This window comes from Ovis canadensis, chromosome 5 (assembly GCF_042477335.2).
Source record: "Ovis canadensis isolate MfBH-ARS-UI-01 breed Bighorn chromosome 5, ARS-UI_OviCan_v2, whole genome shotgun sequence".
NCBI lineage: Eukaryota > Metazoa > Chordata > Mammalia > Artiodactyla > Bovidae > Ovis > Ovis canadensis.
Window position 1 is genome coordinate 123083057 of NC_091249.1, and position 26668 is coordinate 123109724.

The 26668-nt window shown below is 40.3% G+C and overlaps 1 protein-coding gene across 1 annotated transcript in view; it reads left to right on the forward strand.

Annotated features, from left to right (window-relative positions):
* CAMK4 (calcium/calmodulin dependent protein kinase IV) overlaps positions 1–26668 on the forward strand; it is a 273926-nt gene that overhangs the window by 177768 nt on the left and 69490 nt on the right. Inside the window, exon 5 of the mRNA XM_069592674.1 lies at positions 7580–7652. Within this exon, the coding sequence (XP_069448775.1) occupies positions 7580–7652 (73 nt within the window). The remainder of the gene's footprint in view (positions 1–7579; positions 7653–26668) is intronic.

Genomic DNA, 26668 nt, shown 5'->3' on the forward strand with positions numbered 1-26668 from the left:
GCACCAGGCCTCCCTGTCCATCACCAACTCTCGAGTTTGCTCAGACTCATGTCCATTGAGTTGGTGATGCCATCATACCATCTCATCCTCTGGCGTCCCCTTCTCCTCCTGCCTTAAGTTTTTTCCAGCATCAGGGTCTTTTCCAATGAGTCAGTTCTTCAGGAAGTCAGTCAGAGAGTATAGTTCAAGTATAGTTTCAATTAAAATTTTAGTAAGTAGATTATATAACTTAACTGTGAATTGGAAAAACTCATATTGTTGTAAGGAAATATCAGTGAAAATTTATTTTTAAGGACCAGTTAATAATAACCCCCTGAGTATTGTAATCTGTCTTTGCATTTTATTTGACCCTGGTGCATAACACGTGTCTAATAAATAAACTGTGATGTTTATAATAAATGAACTGTGGTGTTGGAGAAGACTCTTGAGAGTCCCTTGGACTGCAAGGAGATCCAACCAGTCCATTCTGAAGGAGATCAGCCCTGGGATTTCTTTGGAAGGAATGACGCTAAAGCTGAAACTCCAGTACTTTGGCCACCTCATGCGAAGAGCTGACTCATTGGAAAAGACTGTGATGCTGGGAGGGATTGGGAGCAGGAGGAGAAGGGGACGACAGAGGATGAGATGGCTGGATGGCATCACCGACTCGATGGATGTGGGTTTGGGTGAACTCCGGGAATTGGTGATGGACAGGGAGGCCTGACATGCTGCAGTTCATGGGGTGGCAAAGAGTCGAACACGACTGAGCGACTAAACTGAACTGAATAAACAAAAAAGTTAGGAATAATATTCCATTTTTCATTCTTTGAAAATATATGAGGTTTTTTTGGCAGTGTTCAAAATAATTGCATGAAGAAAAGAATTTACTTCTTCCCATCAATATGGGTTTTCTGAATCTTAATAATTATGGTCATTAGGTATCTTCTTTTAATACATCTTTTTATTTTGTCATATCTGTTCTGATCATGCCCTATTTGGAAAACATTTTCAAAATATAGCATCAGACACTTTGAGAACTTAAACTTCTTGCCACAACATTAAAAAAGAAGGTACTTTCTGAAAAATAACTATACTATTTGATATACTAACCACCTAAGAAAAATTACAATGTTAAATTACAAAAATTCAACAATTTTTAAAATTGTTTTTTGCTGTTCTGTCTCTTTTAAGTTTTGAATTGACCTTTTTCAGACGTCTTTTCCACAAACTTTTTGTCAGATGAAAACATCTCATGCAAGTTGTTAATCTACAGTCTATCCAAAAAAAAAAAATTCTCTTAAAATTCTGGGAAGATGGAAACCACTACAAAGTTGCTTTTCAGTCTTCCCAAATATCCCTATAGATTAGACAGAAAAACTAGCACGGAAAAACCAAAACCTTACAGACAACATCTATAGCAAAACCAGGTGACAGAGTATCTCTGTGACGCTAAAATATGAATGAATGAGGACAGAATAACGACAATTTGGAAGAGCTGTATGGTATTAGCATTCATGTAAGACGAGGCAGAGGAAGCAAGGGGACATGTGATAGAACCAAGAACAGAAAACTCAAATCTCCAAATCATTGGGAGCAGAATGGGCCAGTATAAGAAGAAAGCTAAGGGCTGGAAGAAGCACAAGCTGGGATCAAGACTGCCAGGAGAAATACCAATAACCTCAGATATGCAGATGACACCACCCTTATGGCATAAAGTGAAGAGGAACTAAAAAGCCTCTTGATAAAAGCAAAAGAGGAGAGTGAAAAAGTTGGCTTAAAGCTCAACATTCAGAAAACTAAGATCATGGCATCCGGTCCCATCACTTCATGGCAAATAGATGAGGAAACATTGGAAACAGTGGCTGACTTTATTTTTGGGGGCTCCCAAATCACTGCAGATGGTGACCGCAGCCATGAAATTAAAAGATGCTTACTCCTTGGAAGAAAAGTTATGACCAACCTAGATAGCATATTGAAAAGCAGAGACATTACTTTGTCAACAAAGGTCCATCTAGTCAAGGCTATGGTTTTTCCAGTGGTCATGTATGGATGTGAGAGTTGGACTGTGAAGAAAGCTGAGCACCGAAGAATTGATGCTTTTGAACTGTGGTGTTGGAGAAGACTCTTGAGAGTCTGTCCCTTGGACTGCAAGGAGATCTAACCAATCCGTCCTAAAGGAGATCAGTCCTGGGTGTTCATTGGAAGGACTGATGCTAAAGCTGAAACTCCAATCCTTTGGCCACCTTATGCAAAGAGTTGACTCATTGGAAAAGACTCTGATGCTGGGAGGGAATGGGGCCAGGAGGAGAAGGGGACGACAGAGGATGAGATGGCTGGATGGCATCACCGACTCGATGGTCATGAGTTTAGGTAAACTCCGGGTGGTGGTGATGGACAGGGAGGCCTGGTGTACTGTGATTCATGGGGTCACAAAGAGTTGGACACGACTGAGCGAGTGAACTGAACTGAAGGCCTTTTTGTCATCCGAATTTCTCAGAAGTGCAGTGGCTACACCCCCAGTAAGGTTTAAAGAGCCTGCTACAGTCAAGGCCCTATGAACTCTTGAAGTTAATATCTAAAGCCTTTTTGGAGGATGGCAGGGGGAGAAAATGTATTTAGGAGAAACTTCTGGAAAGAGACTTCAGTAATCAGAATAGAGAGGATAGGCGAGGGAATGATGTTCCAGACAGGGAAGAGATCTTAGAAAGGATGAGGTCCAGACTTTGAAGCCTTCGTGAAATTAACTATACAGTCGAGAGCTGTGACACTGGAATAGATATCCTGACCTATAACTCTGTAAAAAGGTTGAGAAACAAATTTCCCTTAAAAGTAAGCAGCGAAAATGGCTTAGTTAATTCCAAAACAAAATGATTATAAGAAGATAGAAAACAAGAAGTAGAATAGGGTCCCTTCAGGTGGTGAAAGCATGGTTGGAGGATATGCCCAGAAAAGGAAGGAAATTATAACTTAATGCAAAATAAACTAAAATTAAGAAAATCGTAGAAAAAAGAACAATATAAATCAAAAGTATAAAAACTTTTTTTAAAGTGTACTTGATTTGCAGTATTAGTTTCATAGCATAGTGATTAAACATTTCTATAGAGTATATCCATTTAGTGTTGTTAGAAAGTCCGCCCGTGCGGTGCTGGCGCCCTTGCTGCTCGTCTGCTTTGCGCATGGACGTCCAAGTCTCAGTCTCCTGCCCCTGTCGTGGCCTCCCTTCTCCCCTTTCCCCGCATACACCACCGGTTTGTTCTCTCTACCTGTGAATGTGTTTCTGTTTTTTTTTTATGTACGTTACTAGTTTGTTTTATTTTTTATATTCCACATATTAGTGATAACATAGAGTATTTGTCATTCTCTGTCTGATTTATGTAACAAAGCATAATTCTCTCTGGGTCCATTCACATTGTTGCAAATGGCCGGACTTTGTTCATTTTTGCAGCTGATTAATACTCCACTATGCCTGTGCCCCACATCTTCACCCATTCATTTGTTGATGAACACTGAGGTTGCTTCCATGTCTTGGCCATTGTAAGTGGTGCTGCTGTGAGCATTTGGGTGCATGTAGCTTCCTGAATAGTGTTTCCATTTTCTTTGGATATATACCCAGGAGTGAAATTGCTGGATCATATGGTAGTTCTATTTACAGTTTTTTGAGGAACCTCTATACTGTTGTCAAATATGGTTCTACTGATTTGCATTCCTACTAACAGTGTACAAGGGTTCCCTTTTTTCCACATCCTTGCCAACATTTGCTATTTGTGGGGTTTTTGATGATAGCCTTTCTAAAAGGCATGAGGAGATATCTCACTGTGGCTTGAGTTGCTTTTCTCTGATGGTCAGTGATGGTAAACATCTTTATATATACCTATTGGCCATTTGTATGTCTTTGGAACAAGTCTGTTATGGTCTTCTGCCCGTTTTTTAACCAGGTTGCCTGTTCTTCTGACACTGACTGGCATGAGCTGTCACACATGTCAGTGGGTGCATGCGTGCTCAGTCTGTCAGTCGTGTCCGACACTGCGACCCCGTGGACTATCGCCCACCAGGCTCCTCTGTCCATGGGATCTCCCAGGCATGAATACTGGAGTGGGTCGCCATTCCCTTCTCCAGGGGATCTTCCCAAACCAGGGATCAAACCTAAGTCTCTTGCATCTCCTGAATTGGCAGGCAGATTCTTTATCACTAGTGCCATCTGGGAGGCCCATATATGTTGGATATTAATTCCTTATTGGCATATCATTTAAAAATAGTTTCTCCCATTCAGTAGCTTGTCTTTTCATTTTGTCAGTGGTTTTCTTTGGTATGCAAAAGCTTTTAACTTTAATTAGGTCCCTCTTGCTTATTTTTTCTTTTACTTCTTTTGCTTAGGAGACAGATCTGAAAAAATATTGCTATGATTTATGTCAAAGAGTTTTCTGCCTAGATTTTCTCCTAGAAGTTTTATGGTTTTAGGTCTTATATTTAGATCTTTAATTCATTTTTTTTAATGGTGTGAAGAAATGTTCAAATCTCATTCATTTACAAGTAACTGTGCAGTTTTCCCAGCAGCATTTACTGAAGAGACTCTCCTTTCACAACTCTGTATTCTTGACTCTTTTGTCGCATATTCAGTGCAGTCGCTCAGTCGTATCCGACTCTTTGCGACCCCGTGAATCGCAGCACGCCAGGCCTCCCTGTCCATCACCAACTCCCGGAGTTCACTCAGACTCACGTCCATCAAGTCCGTGATGCCATCCAGCCATCTCATCCTCGGTCATCCCCTTCTCCTCCTGCCCCCAATCCCTCCCAGCATCAGGGTCTTTTCCAATGAGTCAACTCTTCGCATGAGGTGGCCAAAGTACTGGAATTTCACCTTTAGCATCATTCCTTCCAAAGAAATCCCAGGGCTGATCTCCTTCAGAATGGACTGGTTGGATCTCCTTGCAGTCCAAGGGACTCTCAAGAGTCTTCTCCAACACCACAGTTCAAAAGCATCAATTCTTCAGTGCTCAGCCTTCTTCCCAGTCCAACTCTCACATCCATACATGACCACAGGAAATTGGCCATAAGTGTGTAGGTTTATTTCTGCACTCTCTATTCTGTTCCTTGATCTAGGTACCTGTTTTGTGCCACCTCCATGCTGTTTTGATTACTGTAGCTTTGTAGTATAGTCTGAAGTCAAGATGCATGATACCTCCAGCTTTGTTCTTTTTTCCCAAGATTGTTTTGTAAATTTGGGGGTTTTTGTGATTCCATGGAAATTTTAGGATAATTTGTTCTAGTTCTGTAGAAAATGTCATGGGTAGTTTGATAGGGATTGCATTAAATCTGTAGATTGCTTTGGGTAGGTTGTGAATTTTAACAATATTTATTCTTTAATCTCAGAACATGGGCTGTCTTTTCATTTCTTTGCAGTTTCTTCAGTTTCCTTCATCAGTGTTCTATAGTTTTCAAAGTATAGTTCTTTCAATTCCTTGGTTAAGTTTCTTCCTAGGTATTTTATTTTTTGGACATAGTTTTAAACAGGATTATTCTCTTGCTTTCTCTTTCTGATTATTATTTGTGTATTGAAAAGCAAATAGATTTCTGTATATTAATCTTACATCTTGCAACTTAGTTGAATTCATTTATTCATATCATGTTTTTGTGAAGACTTTAGGACTTCCTATATAGAGTGTCATGTCATCTGCAAGAAGTTCCATTTTGCCTCTTCCCTCCCAGTTTGGATGCCTTTTATTTACTTTTGTTTTTTTTTTTTTTTGGTCAGATTTCTGTGGCTAGGATTTCTAATACTGTGTTAAGTAAAAGTGGAGAGAATGGACATCCTTATCTTGTTCCTAATTTTAGAAGAAAGGCATTTAGCTTTTCACTGTTGAATGTAATGTTGGATTTTTTAATCCAGCTGTAATCCAGCTGTGGACTCGTCTTAAATGGCCTTTATTATTTTGAGATGTGTTCCCTCTCTACACAGTTTGATGAGATTTTTCATCATGAATGGTTGTTGAATTTTGTCAAATGCGTTTGCTGCATCTATTGAAATGTTCATGTGATTTTTATCCTTCCTTTTGTTAATGTGGTGCAGCACACTATTTGATTTGCAAATATTTAACCATCCTTGCATCTTGGAATAAATCCTGCTTGATCATAGTGTATGATTCTTTTAATATATTGCTAAGTTAGGTTTACTGGTATTTTGTTGACAATTTTTGCATCTACATTAATCAGATATTGGCCTATAATTTTCTTTTTTGTGTGTTACCTTTGTCTGGTTTTGGTATCAGGGTAATGGTGACCTCTTAGAATAAATTTTGGACTTTTCCCTCCTCTTACATTTTTTGGAATAGTTTGAGAAGGATAGATAATAATTCTTTTTTATGTGTTTGCTAGAATTACCCTGTGAAGCCAGCTCCCCTCTGGACTTAAGTTTGCTGGGAGTGTTTTTTAATTACAAATTCAATTTTAATACTAGTGATTCATCTGTTCAGATTGTCTATTTCTTTCTGATTTAGTCTTGACGGGTTTGTTTCTGATTTAGTCTTGATGGTTTATTTCTAGAAAGTTTTCCATTTCTTCTAGGTTGTCCAAGTTGTAGGCATATAACTGTTCATGTTATTCTCTGTCTCTCTCTCTCTTTTTTTTTTTTTTGTATTTCTGTGGTATTTGCTGCTATTTCTCCTCTTTCATTCCTTATTTTGTTTATTTGAGCCCATAAAGTAGAAAAATTCTTGCTGCTGCTGCTGCTAAGTCGCCTCAATCATGTCTGACTCTGTGCAACCCCATACCCCAAAGAAGAAATCCAAAGCAATGGAAGAAAAAAAATATGACACATTCTAATTCAGGAAAATTCTCTTAAAAAAAAGAAAAGACTTTAATTTCAAAAGAAAATGTCTGGCCCAAATCTACGGAAAAGGAGCGAGTCATTTATTTGGAAAAGAAAAGCAGATGAGAGGGCATAGGGGGTGTAAAATAGGACCTGCAGATAAAAAGAGAATAAGGGACATGTCAGCCAATCAGTTGCATGGGCTTTATTTTGATACTGATTCAAACAAACCAATTTTAAAAACAATTATAAAGTTGAAACTGCATATCTGACAATATTAAGGAATTGTCATGTATAGATATGATAATGGCATTGTAGTTATGATTTTAAAAGATCCTTTATTTTTAGAGATACCTCCTTAAATATTTATGAATGAAATTATATGATGTCTGATATTTGCTTTAAAATAATAGACGAGAAGGGAAAGTAATTGGATAGATAAAGCAACATTGGCCATGAATTAATAATTGCTGAAGCAGTATGACAATTAAATGAGGTGGTTCATGGTATATTGTCTACTTGTTATAGGTTTAAAATTATTTGCAACACAGAGTTTGAAAAGAATTTTTTGTCCCCAACAGGATGGATACTTCAAGCCTAGGCAAAATAAATGTTTTCCATTTTCCTAAATAAACCTAAAGACTTCTAGATTGCCAACTTATGGAAATCTTTCCCCTTGTGTTATGGTAGCCTGCTGTAATTGTTTAGATAAATCTTCTTTAACATTAATTTAACTTCTTTTAACATCTGCTCAATTGAATGCATGTGTCTGAGAGCATTTCATGTTTTTTTTAGGATTGTGGAAAAGGGATATTATAGTGAACGAGATGCTGCAGATGCCGTCAAACAGATCTTGGAGGCAGTTGCTGTAAGTATGAAGCGACAGCAATAGTGTAACTCTCGGTAATGTCTTCCTTTTACAGAGTCATCTTGAAGAAGTATATTTCAGTGACAAACCATAAAATTTACAGAAAAACTGTATGAAATATTTACTAGAAAATGTTGAACGAATTTGTGTTTTCTGTTGATAACTCAGACTCTGAAAGATGCAGTCCTCATATGTAATGCCATAAGTTTGTAAGAATCATTTTCATTCTGTTGTTTTGAATAAGATCAGCCTTTGGTGCCTATGGTTGTTTTTTTCTCTCCGCATTTCTTGAATTTTGCTCTTTATTGTTTTTGTTGTTTAGTAAGGAAGTGGGAAAAGGTTCAAAGAGATAAATATAGACCTTAGAGCATAGAGGTTGTTGATTTTTCTTTCAAGAAAAGAAATGAGTAAATTAGGAGAATAAATTCTGACAATTTTTTGCAAGGGAGAAGAAGTGTGTTAACACTTTAAACTGGAATAAAGCTTTATAAGCTGATGGAAACATGCACCTCTATTTACACACACACACAAAATGTAATTATTAGTTCAATTGTATTGAATTAGTAGGGGAATATTTGTCTAGATAAAACAGACTCAACTGGTGAAAATCTTCCCATATATTCAATGGTGTCTAGTACATCCTTGGACACTTTGATGATCCTTTTATTGAATCTAAAGCCAGAGCAAATTTAAAACAAAAACTGTGTTATTTTACCTACTCACAAAGCTCTACAAAGCTCCAGTTTAGGAAGCAGGTTACTACATTCAAGTCAAACATTCTTTGAGAGAAATTTTAAAAAAATCAAATTTTCTCTGATTGCTGAAAATAAGGGTTAACTTAGAGAAAATATTAATGTGTTTTTTCTTAGTGTTTCATAGGTAGAAAGAAGAAATTTAAAACTTGTGAGAAGTAGCTGACATTTATGAAATAGTTTATTGTCAGCTACATGGCTATAGAGAGCTATAAAAAATAAGATAGTTGGGAACTCTTAAGTAATCATTGATATAGCTCACATTTCTTCTGAATCACGCACTTTAAAGACTGTATCTATGCTGGTTTTTGAACCCACAGAGGTTGAAAACTTCAAGTTACTTGGGAAATATATTGCAAGCATAATTATATCCCTTAGGTGACAAACCTTAAAACCCTTCTCTTCGCCCCTACGTCATCTTAATTCTTGCCCCAAATATTTCACACTATTTGTGTAACTGTAATCTTGCTTCTTGTGCTTTTTAGATTCAAATAGCATTTTTAAAAGCTTTTACAGTGAATATGAAACTCCAGTACTTTGGCCACCTCATGCGAAGAGTTGACTCATTGGAAAAGACTCTGATGCTGGGAGGGATTGGGGGCAGGAGGAGAAGGGGATGACTGAGGATGAGATGGCTGGATGCCATCACCGACTTGATGGACCTGAGTCTGAGTGAACTCCAGGAGATGGTGATCGACAGGGAGGCCTGTCGTGCTACAATTCATGGGGTCGCAAAGAGTCAGACACGACTGAGCAACTGAACTGAACCGAACTGACAGTGAATATGAAAGATGTTTCCTCTTTGGGTTTGAATTCATTCAGTTAGTCTTTAAGTACAGTCTTTAAGCCTTCTTGATACTCAGCCTCTTGAAATAAATTCCAGGTTGTCCCAAGTTAAACGGTCTAGTCAGTCTGAACATTTGGGAAGTGTCATCATGTCATCTGTCATGAAGCACAAGGCCAAAGCTTAAAGCTCTCTTTTCTATTTACTTATAGAGATAACCAGGAAATATTTCTTCTCCTCTGATAGCTCACTGTTTCTGCCACCTCTAGTCCTTTCCTTGTTACCACTGATATCCTACTGTTCCTCTATTTTCAGAAAAATCACCGTCATTCTCTTTTATCTGCCTCTGATGCTGCCTTCTCTCTTTTGCTAACCACAGTTCTCTTGAGCGTATATTAATTTCAAAGCCGTGAACTTAGAGCCTGGAGAAACTTGCAATATAGAGTGTACAGTGAATTTAACAAAATAAAAGGAAATGGTTGAAGAAATACTAAATATGTCTGCTATCTCAAAAAAATAGATTATTTTGTTTGAATTGTTTTAAATATTACAGTGATGGGCATGAAGAGTTGCAAACAAAGTCATCTAACCCTTTAAGGTTATGGGACAAATATGGTGTCTGAACATTGAAGAAATAGAGGAAATGAACATGATTATAAGGATGCAAAAAAGGATGAAATAGTGGAAGTTCCTTTCGTTAAATTTTTAAAATCTGTAATCTCCCCTAAAAAAGAAATAAATTTAGCCTGTTAGAATTAAGATAAAGAATTAACGCTAGATATTGAAGAACTGGAAAGACAAAAGGGCAACACTAGGCTGATATATTGTAGAGGTAGCAGCTTCGAGATGCAGCCTCCTTTTGGACTGGAGAAACCCAGTAAAGAGGCTGGATGATTAAAGTTTAGAAGTGTAAAGGAGGAGCTCTGTAGTCCTGTGTGCAGGCCGACTGTGAGGAGCTGCCACTGAAGCTGCTCCTCAGACTTTGGAGAAGAGTGGTCTGGCCAACCAGTGCGGGTGTCACTGAAGAGGGGCCCGGGATTGGTTCTGAGAGTGCTGGAAAAACTGGAAACAATGGTTGCTGTCCAAAGGATCTGCCCCTGCAAGGCTCAGAAAGGGAGCAAGGGCTTCATCCTCTTCCAGCCTCCACCATCTCCCTGGTGCCCTCTAAAACAGTCACACAGGAAACCAGCAAGGAAGAATGTGGCTGGTAATACAGTCCCAGCTTCACAAAGGACTGTAAAAGGCAAAGTTAAAGTTGAGAGACGATACCTTAATAAATGGTACTGTAAGTTATTTGAAAACAAAAATCAGTTCTCAAAATTTTTATTTCTATTCATAGACTCTTTAAAGGTTTCGTAGTCTTTACTAATTTGTGTGAAATGGTTCTGGAGGTCAATGAAAGCAAAACAAATGCAGCAGCATTAAAAACTTGCTCTCTGTGCTTATAGGGGCGACATATATGTTATGCAGCTCACACTGCTCCACACGCTTAAGCCTGCTTCCGTCTGACCCCTAATTCCTGGTGACAGAGCCAGCCTACTTTTCATAGAGACGGAAAGGGCTGAAACTTCTTTCTTCATCCTCCCTTGCTGCCCAGGGTGTATGACCCAACCCTCACCAGTGGGTTCTGAGGGGCCATCTATTCATGAACTGTTGGAAAAGTTTCCCTTTAATAAAAGGAGAACCAAGGGCAGAAAGGTCTTCTCTCCTCTTCACTGTCATCTTGGAGTCTATCTGTGATGCTGGGAGCTGCTTTTGCTCTCTTGTAATTATGAAGAGAAACATAACTGTGCTGAAGAAGGCAGAGAATGCATTTAGAGTTCTGTTTGACACCTCTTGGTATTTCTGCCGCTTTAAGTTGTGTGTCTTGTTACTTGAAGCGAGAGACACTGAACTCACTCTTGAATAAAGTTTTGAGTATATACTAATAATGGTTATGTGTCAGAGCACATTGCCTACTTTTCCACCCTTGTAAATGTGACATGAAGGGCATACTCCTGGATAAAGAGATTCTGGTGCTGCGCTTGTCTAAACACTGAACTTCACTGAGTGTAAAACACATACCAACGTGACGTGTGTATGCGTACTAGTCGCTCAGTCGCACCTGACTCTGTGTGACCCCTTGGACGGCAGCCCACCAGGCTCCTCCGTCCATGGGATTCTCCAGGCAGGAATACTGGAGTGGGTTGCCATTTCCTTCTCCAGGGGATCTTCCTGACCCAGGGATCCAGCCGACATCTCTTGTGTCTCCTGCATTGGCAGGCAGATTTTTTACCACCGCACCATGGGAAGGCCCCCACATACTGTTAAATCAGGATTAAGTATGATTCAAAGGGACAGTGAGGTTTAAGGTTACTAACAATAAGCTTGTTTCTGGCTCTTGTTCTTGTGAATGTTGTTCCTGCTTGGGTCCACTTATTGTCAATAAAAAGATTCTTCTGAGGAGTTAATAAGCATTGAGAGACTAGAACAGCAAATGTGGGTGGTTTTGTTGTTTGAGTTTGTCAGTTCCTGTGATATTTACTCTTTTTCTGGGGAGATTTTGTCTCTTATTATTTTTGTTTGAGCACTGATCTCTGGAGGATGGATTTGGTGCAAGGCTGAAGGCATTAAAATATTATAATGAGAATTTTACCAGTAAAAAGTAAATGTAATTTCTAAGAATTGAGAGATTACATCTATCAGAGAAGAAATAACATACAATTCTGTTAATATTCTAATGTTTTTTATTTATAAACATAGACTAAAATAGATCAGTGGCTCAGGCATAGCAGGGACATTTTATCAGAAAAAAAAATTGGAGCAAAAATAAATAACCTATATTCTTAAAATTATAGCTCAGTAGTAAGAACATGGAGGTCTAAAACTAATGCCTGGGAGGGAGGTAGTTTTCTTTAATGTATGGAATGTTTCTGTACATCATTATTGGCAATGATAATAATATCAAAAGTTTTTAAAATTCTGAGTGGGCTTCTCTCTTTTGATTACCAGTTGAATCACAATAAATTCTGAAGTACATGTCTAGAAATTTTCCAATTTCTATATATAAAACATCATGTCAATTGTTACATTCTAAATGACTTGGTGCTTCTGTAAATGTTGAAGAATGTCAGTAATTCAGTTCAACCATTAGCTAATTCTCTGCTATGTGCCAAAATCTTGGATGCAGAGATTAAGAAGTTCACTAGTTTATAGAGCATATAGACACATTGACACATAGCTGTAAGAATATGTATGTGTACCAACTGATGCATTTTGCAAATTCAAAGACATTACAGAAAGCAAAGCTATTCAAAACATCTAGAAAGAAACTGAATCAGAAAAATATTGCCAGAGGAGGTTATGTCTGTGTTGGGTTTTAAAAGAAAAAGATTCTTGTTTGGTAGGCAACCAGTATGCAAAGAAAGGAAATTTCAGGACTATTCCTTTTCTCCAATAAATTGTTATAGATCATAATAAACCAAAGGCAAAGGCATGAACTGCTGGTCTTTGGATGTTGCTAAAAAGTAAAGCTCACTTGAGAACTGGGGCTTGAGTGAGACGCAGGGAACCTGTCCTAAGAGGCTTGCATGATTTGTGAAAGAGGGTCTGTGTTTCTGTGGTTGAGAAGGCCTGAGGGACTTCAACTACAGGACCACCCTTCCTCGTGGTAGCCTGATGTCCAGGAGCAGGGAGGCCAGTGAAGAGGTTGAGATATCCAGCAAGAAATGAAAATCATCTGAAGCAACATGGTTTGTGATGTTGTGAGTGAAATATGCTAATAGCTAAGCCCATGCAGAGCTCCCCTTGGACTTGCACTGTCAGTATTTACTAGTGAAGACTTATTTATATGTGAAGACTTAGAGAGGATGAGCAGTAAACCAGAGTGGGGAGCGTGTAGAGCAGAGGACCTGCAGTGTTGGCCAGATCCCCGGTGAGCTGGCCCCCTCACCTGCAGCGCGGCGCCTTCTCCCCTCCCCTCTGCCTCCTGCTCTCCAGGCTTCACTCATTGCCTTCTCATAGTTTCTCTAGTGGCTTTTTTCTTCAATTTCTGTTTCCTTCTCCTACATATTTCCCTTTTGTACTCTTCTTTTGCCTCTCCTCCAGCTGAAAACATGATGAATAACACAATTCAGTTCAGTTCGGTCGCTCAGTCGTGTCCGATTCTTTGCAACCCCATGAATCGCAGCACGCCAGGCCTCCCTGTCCATCACCAACTCCCGGAGTTCACTCAGACTCATGTCCATCGAGTCCGTGATGCCCTCCAGCCATCTCATCCTCGGTCGTCCCCTTCTCCTCCTGTCCCCAATCCCTCCCAGCATCAGAGTCTTTTCCAATGAGTCAGCTCTTTGCATGAGGTGGCCAAAGTACTGGAGCTTCAGCTTTAGCATCATTCCTTCCAAAGAAATCCCAGGGTTGATCTCCCTCAGAATGGACTGGTTGGATCTCTTAACACAACACCAGGAAAAACTAAAAAAACGTTTTAAGAGACCAACCAAAGCCTCTAGCTCAGGGTGACCATGTTCCCCACACACAGCACGTGCTATTGGTCCTGAGGAGACCTTAGAAAGTAAACATGAGACACAGTCCCTGTGTCTGGGAAAATTTAACCTGGAAAAAGAGAATAAAAGTAGCATCTAAGTTACCTTCCTTTGAAGGAAATACCTCAGAATTGAGATGAATGTCTTCACTATTGCAGAAGCCTGTTGAAGGGTTACGGACATGAGATTGCTGAGTAGACACGGCTGCTTCTCACTTAATGTCCTTGCGTTGCAGTCTTGAGAAGTTCATGCGCAACTGTTGCTCAGATCTCAGTTGCTAAAGGAATGAGAGCCACGGGATCCCTGACTGTGGAGCAGCAGAACCGAGTGACCTCAGGAAAGGGCAGGAAAGACTTTTCTAGTTACTTGTGGCAGTATTTTTTTTAAAGCATAAAAAAGGAAAATGTAGTCATAAGAGGACTACCCAGAATGTCCTTATGTGGTGGGAACAGCACAAAGGCATGCATTGTTTCTGTTTATATAGATGATCTACAAAGATTAATGTGAATAAAGAGGAATAAAAAAAGATGGGGATTTCACCTATAAGGGAATATGGTTCTAAGTGAGGTGATATGTTTTGATTCTATTTAAAAATGCTTATTCCAAGCAGGTGTGCGTTGGCTATGAGAGGAAGGATATTATCACTTTATCGTGATACCTTTTCTGTTTTAAACAAACCTTACTCTAATTGGCAATTTGGGCTATTTTCTGTTCCTGTTATGCCATATTGCACATCTGTGTATTCTGTTCCTCTGACCCTCAATGCTCTGCAAAGTTGAAATTCAGAAAAAGCTGAGCAAAGAATTCTACCACCCACGATGGGGTCTCTGGGAGGACAGTCTCTTCTTTATGTTGATGTAGTTTATGTGTGACAGCCTCTTGTATGGGCTGCAAGGGAATGACTCCCAGCTGGAAAGATTCCTTTGACAGCGATCCCCTTTTAGGAAGAATGTTGAGTGGGAAACATCAAAGTATTGTGGCTTGAAGGTGAACAGTGATCCTTCTTTGCAAGTGTGCTTCTTTCCAAGGATCGCAGAGTAACTAGGTGAGACTCTAGCTGACACTTTCCGTGTTGTCTTTCGTGGATTATCTACTGAAGCGTGGGGGCGGGACCGTGAAGTTTATATCTGTGCTCTCTCGTAGTGGTTGCCTGCCCCAAAGCTGAAGCATTCTCTGTCTTCAGAAGATGAAGTCTTCTTTTGAATTACATGGATCAGTGTGAATCTTCTACATTTGATGTCTTTGACCCATTTGTTGTTGTTGTTCAGTCACTCGGTTGTGTCCGTCTCTCTGTGACCCCATGACTGCAGCACGCCAGACCTCCCTGTCCATCACCAACTCCTGCAGTTTACTCAAACTCAAGTTTCATCGCGTTGGTGATGCCATCCAACCATCCTCTGTCGACCCCTCCTCCCACCTTCACTCTTTCCCAGGATCAGGGTCTTCTGAAATGAGTCTGCTCTTCTCATCAGGTGGCCAAAGTATTGGAATTTCAGTTTCAGCATCAGTCCTTCCACTGAATATTCAGGACCAATTCTTTTTAGGATTGACTGGATTATCTCCTTGCAGTCCAAGGGACTCTCAAGAGTCTTCTCCAATACCACAGTTCAAAAGCATCAATTCTTCAGCTCTCAGCTTTCTTTATAGTCCAACTCTGACAGCCATACATGACTACTGGAAAAATCATCAGTTCAGTTCAGTTCAGTCACTCAGTCATGTCTGACTCTTTGCAACCCCATGAATCGCAGCACACCAGGCCTCCCTGTCCATCATCAACTCCCGGAGTTCACCCAGACTCACGTCCATCAAGTCAGTGATGCCATCCAGCCATCTCATCCTCTGTCGTCCCCTTCTTCTCCTGCCCCCAATCCCTCCCAGCATCAGAGTCTTTTCCAGTGAGTCAACTTTTCGCATGAGGTGGCCAAAGTACTGGAGCCTCAGCTTTAGCATCATTCCTTCCAAAGAAATCCCAGGGCTGATCTCCTTCAGAATGGACTGGTTGGATCTCCTTACAGTCCAAGGGACTCTCAAGAGTCTTCTCCAACACCACAGTTCAAAAGCATCAATTCTTCGGTGCTCAGCCGCCTTCACAGTCCAACTCTCACATCCATACATGACTACTGGAAAAACCATAGCCTTGACTAGACAGACCTTTGTTGGCAAAGTAATGTCTCTGCTTTTGAAAATACTATCTAGGTTGCTCATAACTTTTCTTCCAAGGAGTCAGCGTCTTTTATTTTCATGGCTGCAGTCACCATCTGCAGTGATTTTGGAGCCCCCCAAAAATAAAGTCTGACACTGTTTCCGATGTTTCCCCATCTATTTCTCATGAAGTGATGGGACCGGATGCCATGATCTTCGTTTTCTGAAAGCTGAGCTTTAAGCCAACTTTTTCACTCTCCTCTTTCACTTTCATCAAGAGGCTTTTTAGTTCCTCTTCACTTTGTGCCATAAGGGTGGTGTCATCTGCATATCTGAGGTTACTGATATTTCTCCTGGCTATCTTGATTCCAGCTTGTGTTTCTTCCAGTCCAGTGTTTCTCATGATGTACTCTGCATAGAAGTTAAATAAGCAGGGTGACAATATACAGCCTTAACGTACTCCTTTTCCTATTTGGAACCAGTCTTGTTCCATGTCCAGTTCTAACTGTTGCTTCCTGACCTGCATACAGGTTTCTCAAGAGGTGGGTCAGGTGGTCTGGTATTCCCATCTCTTTCAGAATTTTCCACAGTTTATTGTGATCCACAGAGTCAAAGGCTTTGGCATAGTCAATAAAGCAGAAATAGATGTTTTTCTGGAACTCTCTTGCTTTTTCCATGATCCAGCAGATGTTGGCAATTTGATCTCTGGTTCCTCTGCCTTTTCTAAAACCAGCTTGAATGTCAAGAAGTTCATGGTTCACATATTGCTGAAGCCTGGCTTGGAGAATTTTGAGCATTACTTTGCTAGCGTGTGAGATGAGTACAGTTGTGCGGTAGTTTGAGCATTCTTTGGCATTGCCTTTCTTTGGAATTGGAATGAAAACGGACCTTTTCCAGTCCTGTGGCCACTGCTGAGTTTTCCAAATGTGCTGGCATATTGAGTGCAGCACTTTCACAGCATCATCTTCCAGGATTTGAAACAGCTCAACTGGAATTCCATCACCTCCACTAGCTTTGTTCATAGTGATGCTTTCTAAGGCCCACTTGACTTCACATTCCAGGATGTCTGGCTCTAGATGAGTGATCACACCATCATCATTATCCGGGTCATGAAGATCTTTTTTGTGCAGTTCTTCTGTGTATTCTTTCTACCTCTTGTTAATATCTTCTGTTTCTGTTAGGTCCATACCATTTTTGTACTTTATCGAGCCCATCTTTGCATGAAATGTTCCCTTGGTATCTCTAATTTTCTTGAAGAGATCTCTAGTCTTTCCCATTCTGTTGTTTTCCTCTATTTCTTTGCATTGATCGCTGAAGAAGGCTTTCTTATCTCTTCTTGCCATTCTTTGGAACTCTGCATTCAGATGCTTATATCTTTCCGTTTCTCCTTGGCTTTTCTCTTCTCTTCTTTTCACAGCTATTTGTAAGGCTTCCCCAGACAGCCATTTTGCTTTTTTGCATTTCTTTTCCATGGGGATGGTCTTGATCCCTGTCTCCTGTACAATGTCATGAACCTCATTGCATAGTTCATCAGGCACTCTATCTATCAGATCTAAGCCCTTAAATCTATTTCTCACTTCCACTGTATAATCATAAGGGCTTTGATTTAGATCATACCTGAATGGTCTGGTGGTTTCCCCTACTTTCTTCAATTTAAGTCTGAATTTGGCAATAAGGAATTCATGATCTGAGCCACAGTCAGCTCCTGGTCTTGTTTTTGTTGACTGTATAGAGCTTCTCCATCTTTGGCTGCAAAGAATATAATCAATCTGATTTTGGTGTTGACCATCTGGTGATGTCCGTGTGTAGAGTCTTCTCTTGTGTTGTTGGAAGAGCGTGTTTGCTATGACCAGTGCATTTTCTTGGCAAAATTCTATTAGTCTTTGCTTCATTCTGCATTCCAAGGCCAAATTTGCCTGTTACTCCAGGTGTTTCTTGACTTCCTACTTTTGCATTCCAGTCCCCTATAATGAAAAGGACATCTTTTTTGGGTGTTAGTTCTTAAAGGTCTTGCAGGTCTTCATAGAACTGTTCAACGTCAGCTTCTTCAGTGTTACTGGTTGGGGCATAGACTTGGATTACTGTGATATTGAATGGTTTGCCTTGGAGTCGAACAGAGATCATTCTGTCATTTTTGAGATTGCATCCAAGTACTGCATTTCGGACTCTTTTGTTGACCATGATGGCTACTCCATTTCTTCTGAGGGATTCCTGCCCGCAGTAGTAGATATAATGGTCATCTGAGTTAAATTCATCCATTCCAGTCCATTTTAGTTTGCTGATTCCTAGAATGTCAACATTCCCTCTTGCCATCTCCTGTCTGACCACTTCCAATTTGCCTTGATTCATGGACCTGATATTCCAGGTTCCTATGCAATATTGCTCTTTACAGCATTGGATCTTGCTTCTGTCACCAGTCACATCCACAGCTGGGTATTGTTTTTGCTTTGGCTCCATCCCTTCATTCTTTCTGGAGTTATTTCTCCACTGATCTCCAGTGGCATATTGGGCATCTACTGATCTGGGGAATTCCTCTTTCAGTATCCTATCATTTTGCCTTTTCATAGTGTTCATGGGGTCCTCAAGGCAAGAATACTGAAGTGGTTTGCCATTCCCTTCTCCAGTGGACCTCATTCTGTCAGACCTCTCCACCATGACCCGCCCGTCTTGGGTTGCCCCGCGGGCATGGCTTAGTTTCATTGAGTTAGACAAGGCTGTGGTCTTAGTGTGATTAGATTGACTAGTTTTCTGTGATTATGGTTTCAGTGTGTCTGCCCTCTGATGCCCTCTTACAACACCACCATCTTCCTTGGGTTTCTCTTACCTTGGGCGTGGGGTATCTCTTCACGGCTGCTCCAGCAAAGCGCAGCCACTGCTCCTTACCTTGGATGAGGGGTATCTCCTCCTGCTGCCATTCCTGACCTTCAATGTGGGATGGCTCCTCTAGGCCCTCCTGCGCCCACACAGCCACCACTCCTTGGACGTGGAGTTGCTCCTCCCGGCCGCCGCCCCGGCCTTGGGCGTGGGGTTGCTCCTCCCAGTCGCAGAAAATTCATAGCTTTCACTAGATGGACCTTTGTCAGCAAAGTAGTGTCTCTGTTTTTCAATACCCTGTCTACCTTTGTCATAGCTTTTCTTCCAAGGAGCAAGCATCTTTTAATTTCATGGCTGAAGTTAAAAAGAAATTATTTGGGGAGCAGTTAATTCAGAAATACTGTGGAAAAAATGAATAATTATCTGGAAGAGTTTTTATATTTCTGGTTCAGAAGAAGCACTTTCAGGTATTACTATAATAATAGTCTTGTTAACTTCATTCCTTGAATATGGGATTTTGATTTTAGTATTATTAAATAATTCAAAAACAAATTCTGAAAAAGGTTTACAAAGTATTTTGCCTGCCTCATAAATGAGAAGTGTATCATTCAATGGAAGATGTCAAAGTAACCAGTAGACAGAGGCCTAGTCATTGCTTGCACCACCAGTCATGGAAACAGGACTTTGCTTGATGTCTTGTCTTTGGTGCAATCTCAAGCGTGTAGCTTCTGCACAAGGAGTGCTCACAAAAAATCCAGCTTACTCACTTTGGCTAAGACTGAGAGTTTCTCAACAGAAGAAACAGGGTCACTAGTTTCATTTGGGTAGGGCGGTTCTTTGTAGGTGTTTCGCCTCAACGGCTTTGTTAACCTGTTCAGGCTACTGTAACAGAATACCACAGATTGGAAGGCTTAAAGAAAAGGGATTTATTCTCTCAGTTCTGCTGCTGCTACTAAGTTGCTTCAGTTTTGTCCGACTCTGTGCGACCCCATAGATGGCAGCCCACCAGGCTCCCCCGTCCCTGGGATTCTCCAGGCAAAAACACTGGAGTGGGTTGCCATTTCCTTCTCCAATCATGAAAGTGAAAAATGAAAATGAAGTTGCTCAGTCATGTCTGACTCTTAGCGACCCCATGGACTGCAGCCTACCAGGCTCCCTCGTCCCTGGGATTCTCCAGGCGAGAGTACTGGAGTGGGGTGCCATTGCCATTGCCACAGTTCTTGATGTCCCCAAACAGGACGCCAGCTTGGTCTGATTCCAGGTGCGGGCTTGCCCTGGTTTACCAACTGCAGCCTTCCCGCTCTATCCTCACAGGGGAGAGCAAGTCTGGTCTTCCCATTGTCTTCTGAGGGCCCTGATTCCATCACAGGAATCCCACCCTCCAACCTCATGTAAACTTACCTCCAAACTTACCTCCAAAGGCTTCAGCTCCAGATAACATTCCACTGGGGATTAGGGCTTCAACATATGAATTCTGGGGGGACACGAATATTCAGTTCCAAGGAGCAGAGCAAGCGTCTGTGAATTCCATGGCTGCAGTCACCATCTGCAGTGATTTTCGAGGCCCAGAAAATGTCTGTCACTGTTTCCACTGTTTCCCCTTCTATTTGCCATAAAGGGATGGGGCTGGATGCCATGATCTTCATTTTTTGAATGTTGAGTTTTAAGCCAGCTTTTTCACTCTCCTCTTTCACCTTCATCAAGAAGCTCTTTAGTTCCTCTTCACTTTCTGCCATTAGGGTGGTATCATCTCCATATCTAAGGTTATTGATATTTCTCCTGGCAATCTTGATTCTAGTTTGTGATTCATCCAGCCCAGCATTTCACATGATGTATTCTGCATGTAAGTTAAATAAGCAGGGTGACAATATACAGCTTTGATGTACTTCTTTCCCAATTTGGAACCAGTCCATTGTTCCATGTCTGCTTCTAACTGTTGCTTCTTGACCTGCATACAGGGTTCTCAGGAGACAGGTAAGGTGGTCTGGTATTCTAATCTCTTTAATAATGCTCTGTAGTTTGCTGTGATCCACAAAGTCAAAGGCTTCAGTGTAGTCAATGAAGCAGAAATAGGGGTTCTTCTGAAATTTCCTTGCTTTTCCTAATATCCAACAGTAAACTGTTCATATACTGGGTATTTTGCAGAATCCCATGAACAGTTTACCATTTACTAACTGCAAAATACCCAGTATATTTGTTTTTCTATTTCTGACTAACGAATTACCTCAAATTTAGCAGCTTGAAACAGCTGATTATCTCTCAGTTCTGTAGGTCAAAAGTCAGAGGGTTCTGTTGGGTTCCGTGCTTAGTCTCACAAAACTGAAACCAAGGTGTTAGCTGTGCGGGTGGTTATTTGGAAACTCTGAGGAGGAATCTGCTTCTAAACTCACTGAGCTCCCCACCTCACTGGCCAGGTTCACCTCCACATGTTTGTGCGGCTGGCGGCCCTGTTCCTGCGCTTTCAGCCAGGGCCTGCTTTCAGCGCCTCAGGGCTGCCTCATTCCTTGCCATGTGCCTCCCCACAACCTCAGGGAGAAAGTGTTTCAAATCTCTGACTTCTTTTTCTGCTGCCAACCAGAGAAAACTCTCTGCTTTTCAAGGGTACATGTGATTTGATTAAATCTGCCTAAAATCATCTTCCTGTTGTCATGTAAATTAATATAGTCCAAGGAATGCTGCTTCATCACATTAGTAGAATCTACCAACACTCAGATGGATGGGCATTTATTATAAGAGCTAATTATACATGGGGGTCATTCATAAAATTCTGTCTGTTACACCCAGACCAACCTGCTGTTACTAATCAAAATGTGATGCATTTATTTCCAAACATAATGTATTCAGTCTAATTAACTCAAAACATGGATTATATGGGAAAGTAAATTAGGAATCCAAAATTCCACATTCAAGGATAAACTTGAATGTCATTTGTTTTCAGGCCTGTCAAAGACTCACTCACTAACAAGTGTTTCAGTTTGTTTTTTCATGTATAGTACTTAATTTGTGTTCTCATGCATTTCTACTGTGCTCTCCTGGGTCAATTCTGCTACTTCAGAGCATTAACCACAGCAAGTATTTTCAAAGGTTTTCAAAACTATTTGTCATGTCTTAGAAAACAAGCTGAAATACAGATCAGTGATCAGAAAGAAGGGATGATGGCTGTGGCTGAGGCTATGTGGCGTCTAGCGTAAAATATATAAATAATGCAATATACTTAAGTGCATTTGTTTCTTTTTATGTTGCAGTCTTATTTATTTCTTTGGTTAACAATACACCTTGGAAATTTTTTCCATTGATGTATTAGTTTCCTGTTGCTGCATCCCAAATTACCACAAACTCAAACACTTATGGCAACATACGTTATCTTACAGTTCTGTAGGTCAGAGTGAGACACAGCGTGAATAGACTCACACAGTTCCCACATCGAGGTATCATTAGGCTGCGCTTCTCTCTGCAGGCCAGGGGAAAGAATGTGCTTCCAAGCTTATTCCGCTGCTTATGATTGTCTCAATACCTGGCCTTCTCCATCTTCACACCAGAAAAGGCACGTTAGATTCTTGTCATGCTTTAGGTCTGTTTCACTGACTCTTCTGCCTGCCTCTTCTGCTTCTAAAGGCTCACACAATTACATTGGGACCATCTAAGTGATCCAAGGTAATCTCTGTATTTTAAGGCAACAGTAACTCACAACCCTAACTACATCTGCAAAGCCCGTTTGCCATGCTGCATGGCATGTTCACAGTCCTGAGACTGGAGCTCAGAGCCTTCTTTGGGACCATAATTCTATCACATTGAATACAGCTGGATTTTTTCATTTCTTTAGTCGCTATGTGGTTTTTCATACTATGAGTTCTATAATTTATTTACCCAGTTCAAATCAAATGGTTTTTTCTAATTTTAAAAATTATACATAATATTGTGATAAATATCCTTGAGGCATATTATGTACAAGTGAAAATATTTAGTATATATTCCAAGAAGTAGCTTCCATGAGAGAAATAATATATTCATTTTATATTCTTTTATGGATGCTGCTGGATTGCAAGGCTTTACCAATCTAGTATCACTGATGCTTTGAATCTGCCTCTTTATCAGCATGTACATCTGACCAGTCCTGATCATTATATTCTCTTTTCTATTCTTTGCTTTGTTTTTCAGTAATTTTTATGTAGTTTTGTGTTTTTCTCTTATTGGTATATAGGAGCTCTCTGTATATTCACATCTTAACCTTTAATATATATATATATATAATCTTTTGTTTATACGTATATGTCTTTGTGTGTAATCTATATATATACACAGATAGATTAAATGTTTTCTCCTAGTTTTGCTTTGTGTGTATTGTCTTGCATAATTTTCTCATCAAATTTTTAAGGGTTTTTAAAACTGGTTCTAAGATTTTTAATTTTCTATATCTTTCTCAGGAAGTCGTATCTTATTCTCTCTCTCCCTTGCTCTTTTTTTCTCTATATGTACTTAAACAATCTCGTGTACTTACTCTCAAATCCTTTTGGGTCGTTTGTTCTGTTCTTATCCTTTTCTTAGTTTCACAGTTTTTTAATACACACATATCAGTTTGATCCGTCTTTGTCTACTTAGTCCGCATTTGTTTGTCTGGCATCTCTATATGAAAGTATCAGTTTGTGGCTATGCTAGTGAACCCGTGTGTGCATTTCTATTTTTAGCTCTCTGGTGACTCCTTTTACAACTTTAAACAAGATTCTCTCTTGTCATATCTTTGTTTTATACCAGTGTGGCTTTCACTGTTTATATTCTGCATCTTATTCATTTGTTTGAATTCTGCCTTTAAGTGGACTTGATGCTCATCACTAGCCCTTCATCACAGTTTTTTCCTCTTATTTCTTAACTGACTGGATTTACTAAAGGAGATCAGTCGTGGGTGTTCGTTGGAAGGACTGATGCTAAAGCTGAAACTCCAATACTTTGGCCACTCCATGCAAAAAGTTGACTCATTGGGAAAGACTCTGATGCTGGGAGGGATTGGGGGCAGGAGGAAAAGGGGACGACTGAGGATGAGATGGCTGGATGGCATCACTGACTTGATGGACGTGAGTTTGAGTAAACTCCAGGAGTTGGTGATGGACAGGGAGGCCTGGCATGCTGCAGTTAATGGGGTCACACAGAGTCGGACACGACTGAGCAACTGAACTGAACTGCACCAACTGACTCACCAGGTGGTTTGGGTTTTTTGTTTGTTTGTTTTGCTTTGGGCTTGTTTTTTCTGTTCCCAGAAGGGCATAGCAACAATACATTCCCCAAGTTTTTTCCATGACTCCTTTGGCCACTTTATATTTTCAGGATGCTTTGTAACTTTTGTGGGAGTGGGACATTTGGTCCTAACCTCCACAGTCTGTACCCTTTCCTTTATAATCTCCTGGCACTGAACGCTGCCTTGCAGAACTGACATCAGCTTGCTAGTCCCCTTCTTACAGATGACTTACTTTTTTCTGCTTAGAGGTCTACAAATCCCTTCTTTATCCTTGAAGTTCAGGTACTTAAGCAGGTGCATGTCAGTTTTCATAGCTCTTTCTCTGTGGGAAAAGCAGCAATAACATTTTCCCCCTTTTAAAATCATGCACAAGCTTGGAGAGGTTGTGCAAACAGTGGAACCAAAGCTGTGAAAGCTACCAGTCTAGGCTCAACTGCACGCCAGGCGTCTGTGCAAGTCTCCCTCGTTGGCCTTTGGGATTCTGCTCTTTTACATTTCATTCTGTACAGAAGTCCACTAAGTTAGGCAGTCTCGTGGGTTTTGATAATTCTCTGCACTTGTCTCCAAGTCAAAGCAAGTGGAACATTTGGGCTCTTTTGGTTTCAGTGATCCCCTGGCCCAATTCTTAGACAACTGCTGAGCCCTGTCTAAGGTTCTACCCCTCTCCTTCATCCCCTGAATTAAATTCTTAAGCTAAATGAATATATTTGTTCTCATTTTTATCTTTTTGACTTCCTGAGAGATTTAAGTTTAGAATTTAAACACATCTACTCTCTTCTCTGTATTCTCATGGCGTTTTTTACTACTGTTGTGAAGCACTAACCACACTCTATTACGGCTGGCTGTGCATAGCCCTGTCTCCTGAAATAGGCAGAAATAAGGGCTTACTCATCTGTGTCTGTCATCTGTTTCCTCTGCCCTCTGCTCCCCGCTCCACACATACTGTGTCCTCCTTTGTATTCATAGCACATGACAGGGACAGTGTATATTCATTGACTTGAATCCAGTTATTTTCAAAAGCTTATTTAGGATCCCAGCGTTTTGAGTGCTGGGAATATTATAGAACTGGCCTTGTAGCCTTGATTTTTAAAAGATAATAGGACTTCAAATATGTTTAATAATTTAAGACACTGTTAAATCACATTATTTTCAAAAAATGATAATGCTAATCCAGCTCTGTAGAAGAGCACTTTTCATGGAATGTAATGTAAAGTGTAAGTAAATATATGTGATATATTTCTCTGTTTTAGGAAAGCTATCTAATGTAATAAAACTTAACATGTTAAAAGGAAAATCCATATTGAAAAACATAATTGCTGACACATACACTTTGCATTCTAGTTTTGGATTCTACTTCTCAAAATTTAACTTTAAAATACCTTCATTTTTATGACTAGTATATTGAATGTGCCATAGATTCTGTGTGACTTATTCTTTGAAATGTTCACTTGAATGTTGGAACAAATCTAGAACCACTGTTTCTAACTTTTAAATTATTGTCCTGACTTTTGCCTGTGAAATTACTTTACAGATGCTCAGCCACACTCTAGGCTTAATGGCTCTGGATCCTGTAGAATTCCAGAAATGCCACCTATTATAAATTGAATTTCACTAAGGAAGACCCTTGTTAACACTAATTCACATCATCCACACCTTCTGTGTATATATAGTGGGCCATTTAGTGAAGGAACTAAATGCTTATGCTCTATTCTGCTAGAAAACTGGAAGAAGCAAGAATCTTGAGAACACATATACAGTTGAACACATATAACTAAGACCTAACAATAACTATCTCAATAGTAATAGTACCAGTCATCACTACCATGTGTTATCAAGCACTTATTGTGTACCAAACTTTTGCTAAAAGCTTTATGTAAATTATTTCACTATCAGTCTCATCACATTAATTTCACAGATAAGGAAACTGAGACTCAGAAAGGTTCAGTTCAGTTCAGTGGCTCAGTCATGTCCAACTCTTTGTGACTCCATGAACTGCAACATGCCAGGCCTCCCTGTCCATCACCAACTCCCAGAGTCCACCAAAACTCATGGCGATTGAGTCAGTGATGCCATCCAACCATTTTATCCTCTGTCGTCCCCTTCTCCTCCCTCAATCTTTCCCAGCATCAGGGTCTTTTGAAATGAGTTGGCTCTTTGCATCAGGTGGCCAAAATATTTCATCATCAGTCCCTCCAATGAATATTCAGGACTGATCTCCTTTAGGATGGACTGGTTGGATCTCCTTGCAGTCCAAGGGACTCTCAAGAGTCTTCTCCAACACCACAGTTCAGAAGCATCAGTTCTTCAGCACTCAGCCTTCTTTATGGTCCAACACTCACATCCATACATGAATACCGGAAAAACCATAGCCTTAACTAGATGGACCTTTCTTGGCAAAGTAATGTCTCTGCTTTTGAATATGCTGTCTAGGTTGGTCATTACTTTTCTTCCAAGGAGCAAGCATCTTTTAATTTCATGGCTGCAGTCACCATCTGCAGTAGTTTTAGAGCCCCCAAAATGAAGTTTGTTACTGTTTCCAGTGTTTCCCCATCTATTTGCCATGAAGTGATGGGACTGGATGCCATGATCTTAGTTTTCTGAATGTTGAGTTTTAAGCCACCTTTTTCACTCTCCTCTTTCACTTTCATCAAGAGGCTCTTTAGTTCTTCACTTTCTGCCATAAGGGTGGTGTCATCTGCATATCTGAGGTTATTGATATTTCTGCTGGCAGTCTCGATTCCAGCCTGTGCTTCTTCCAGCCCAGCGTTTCTCAT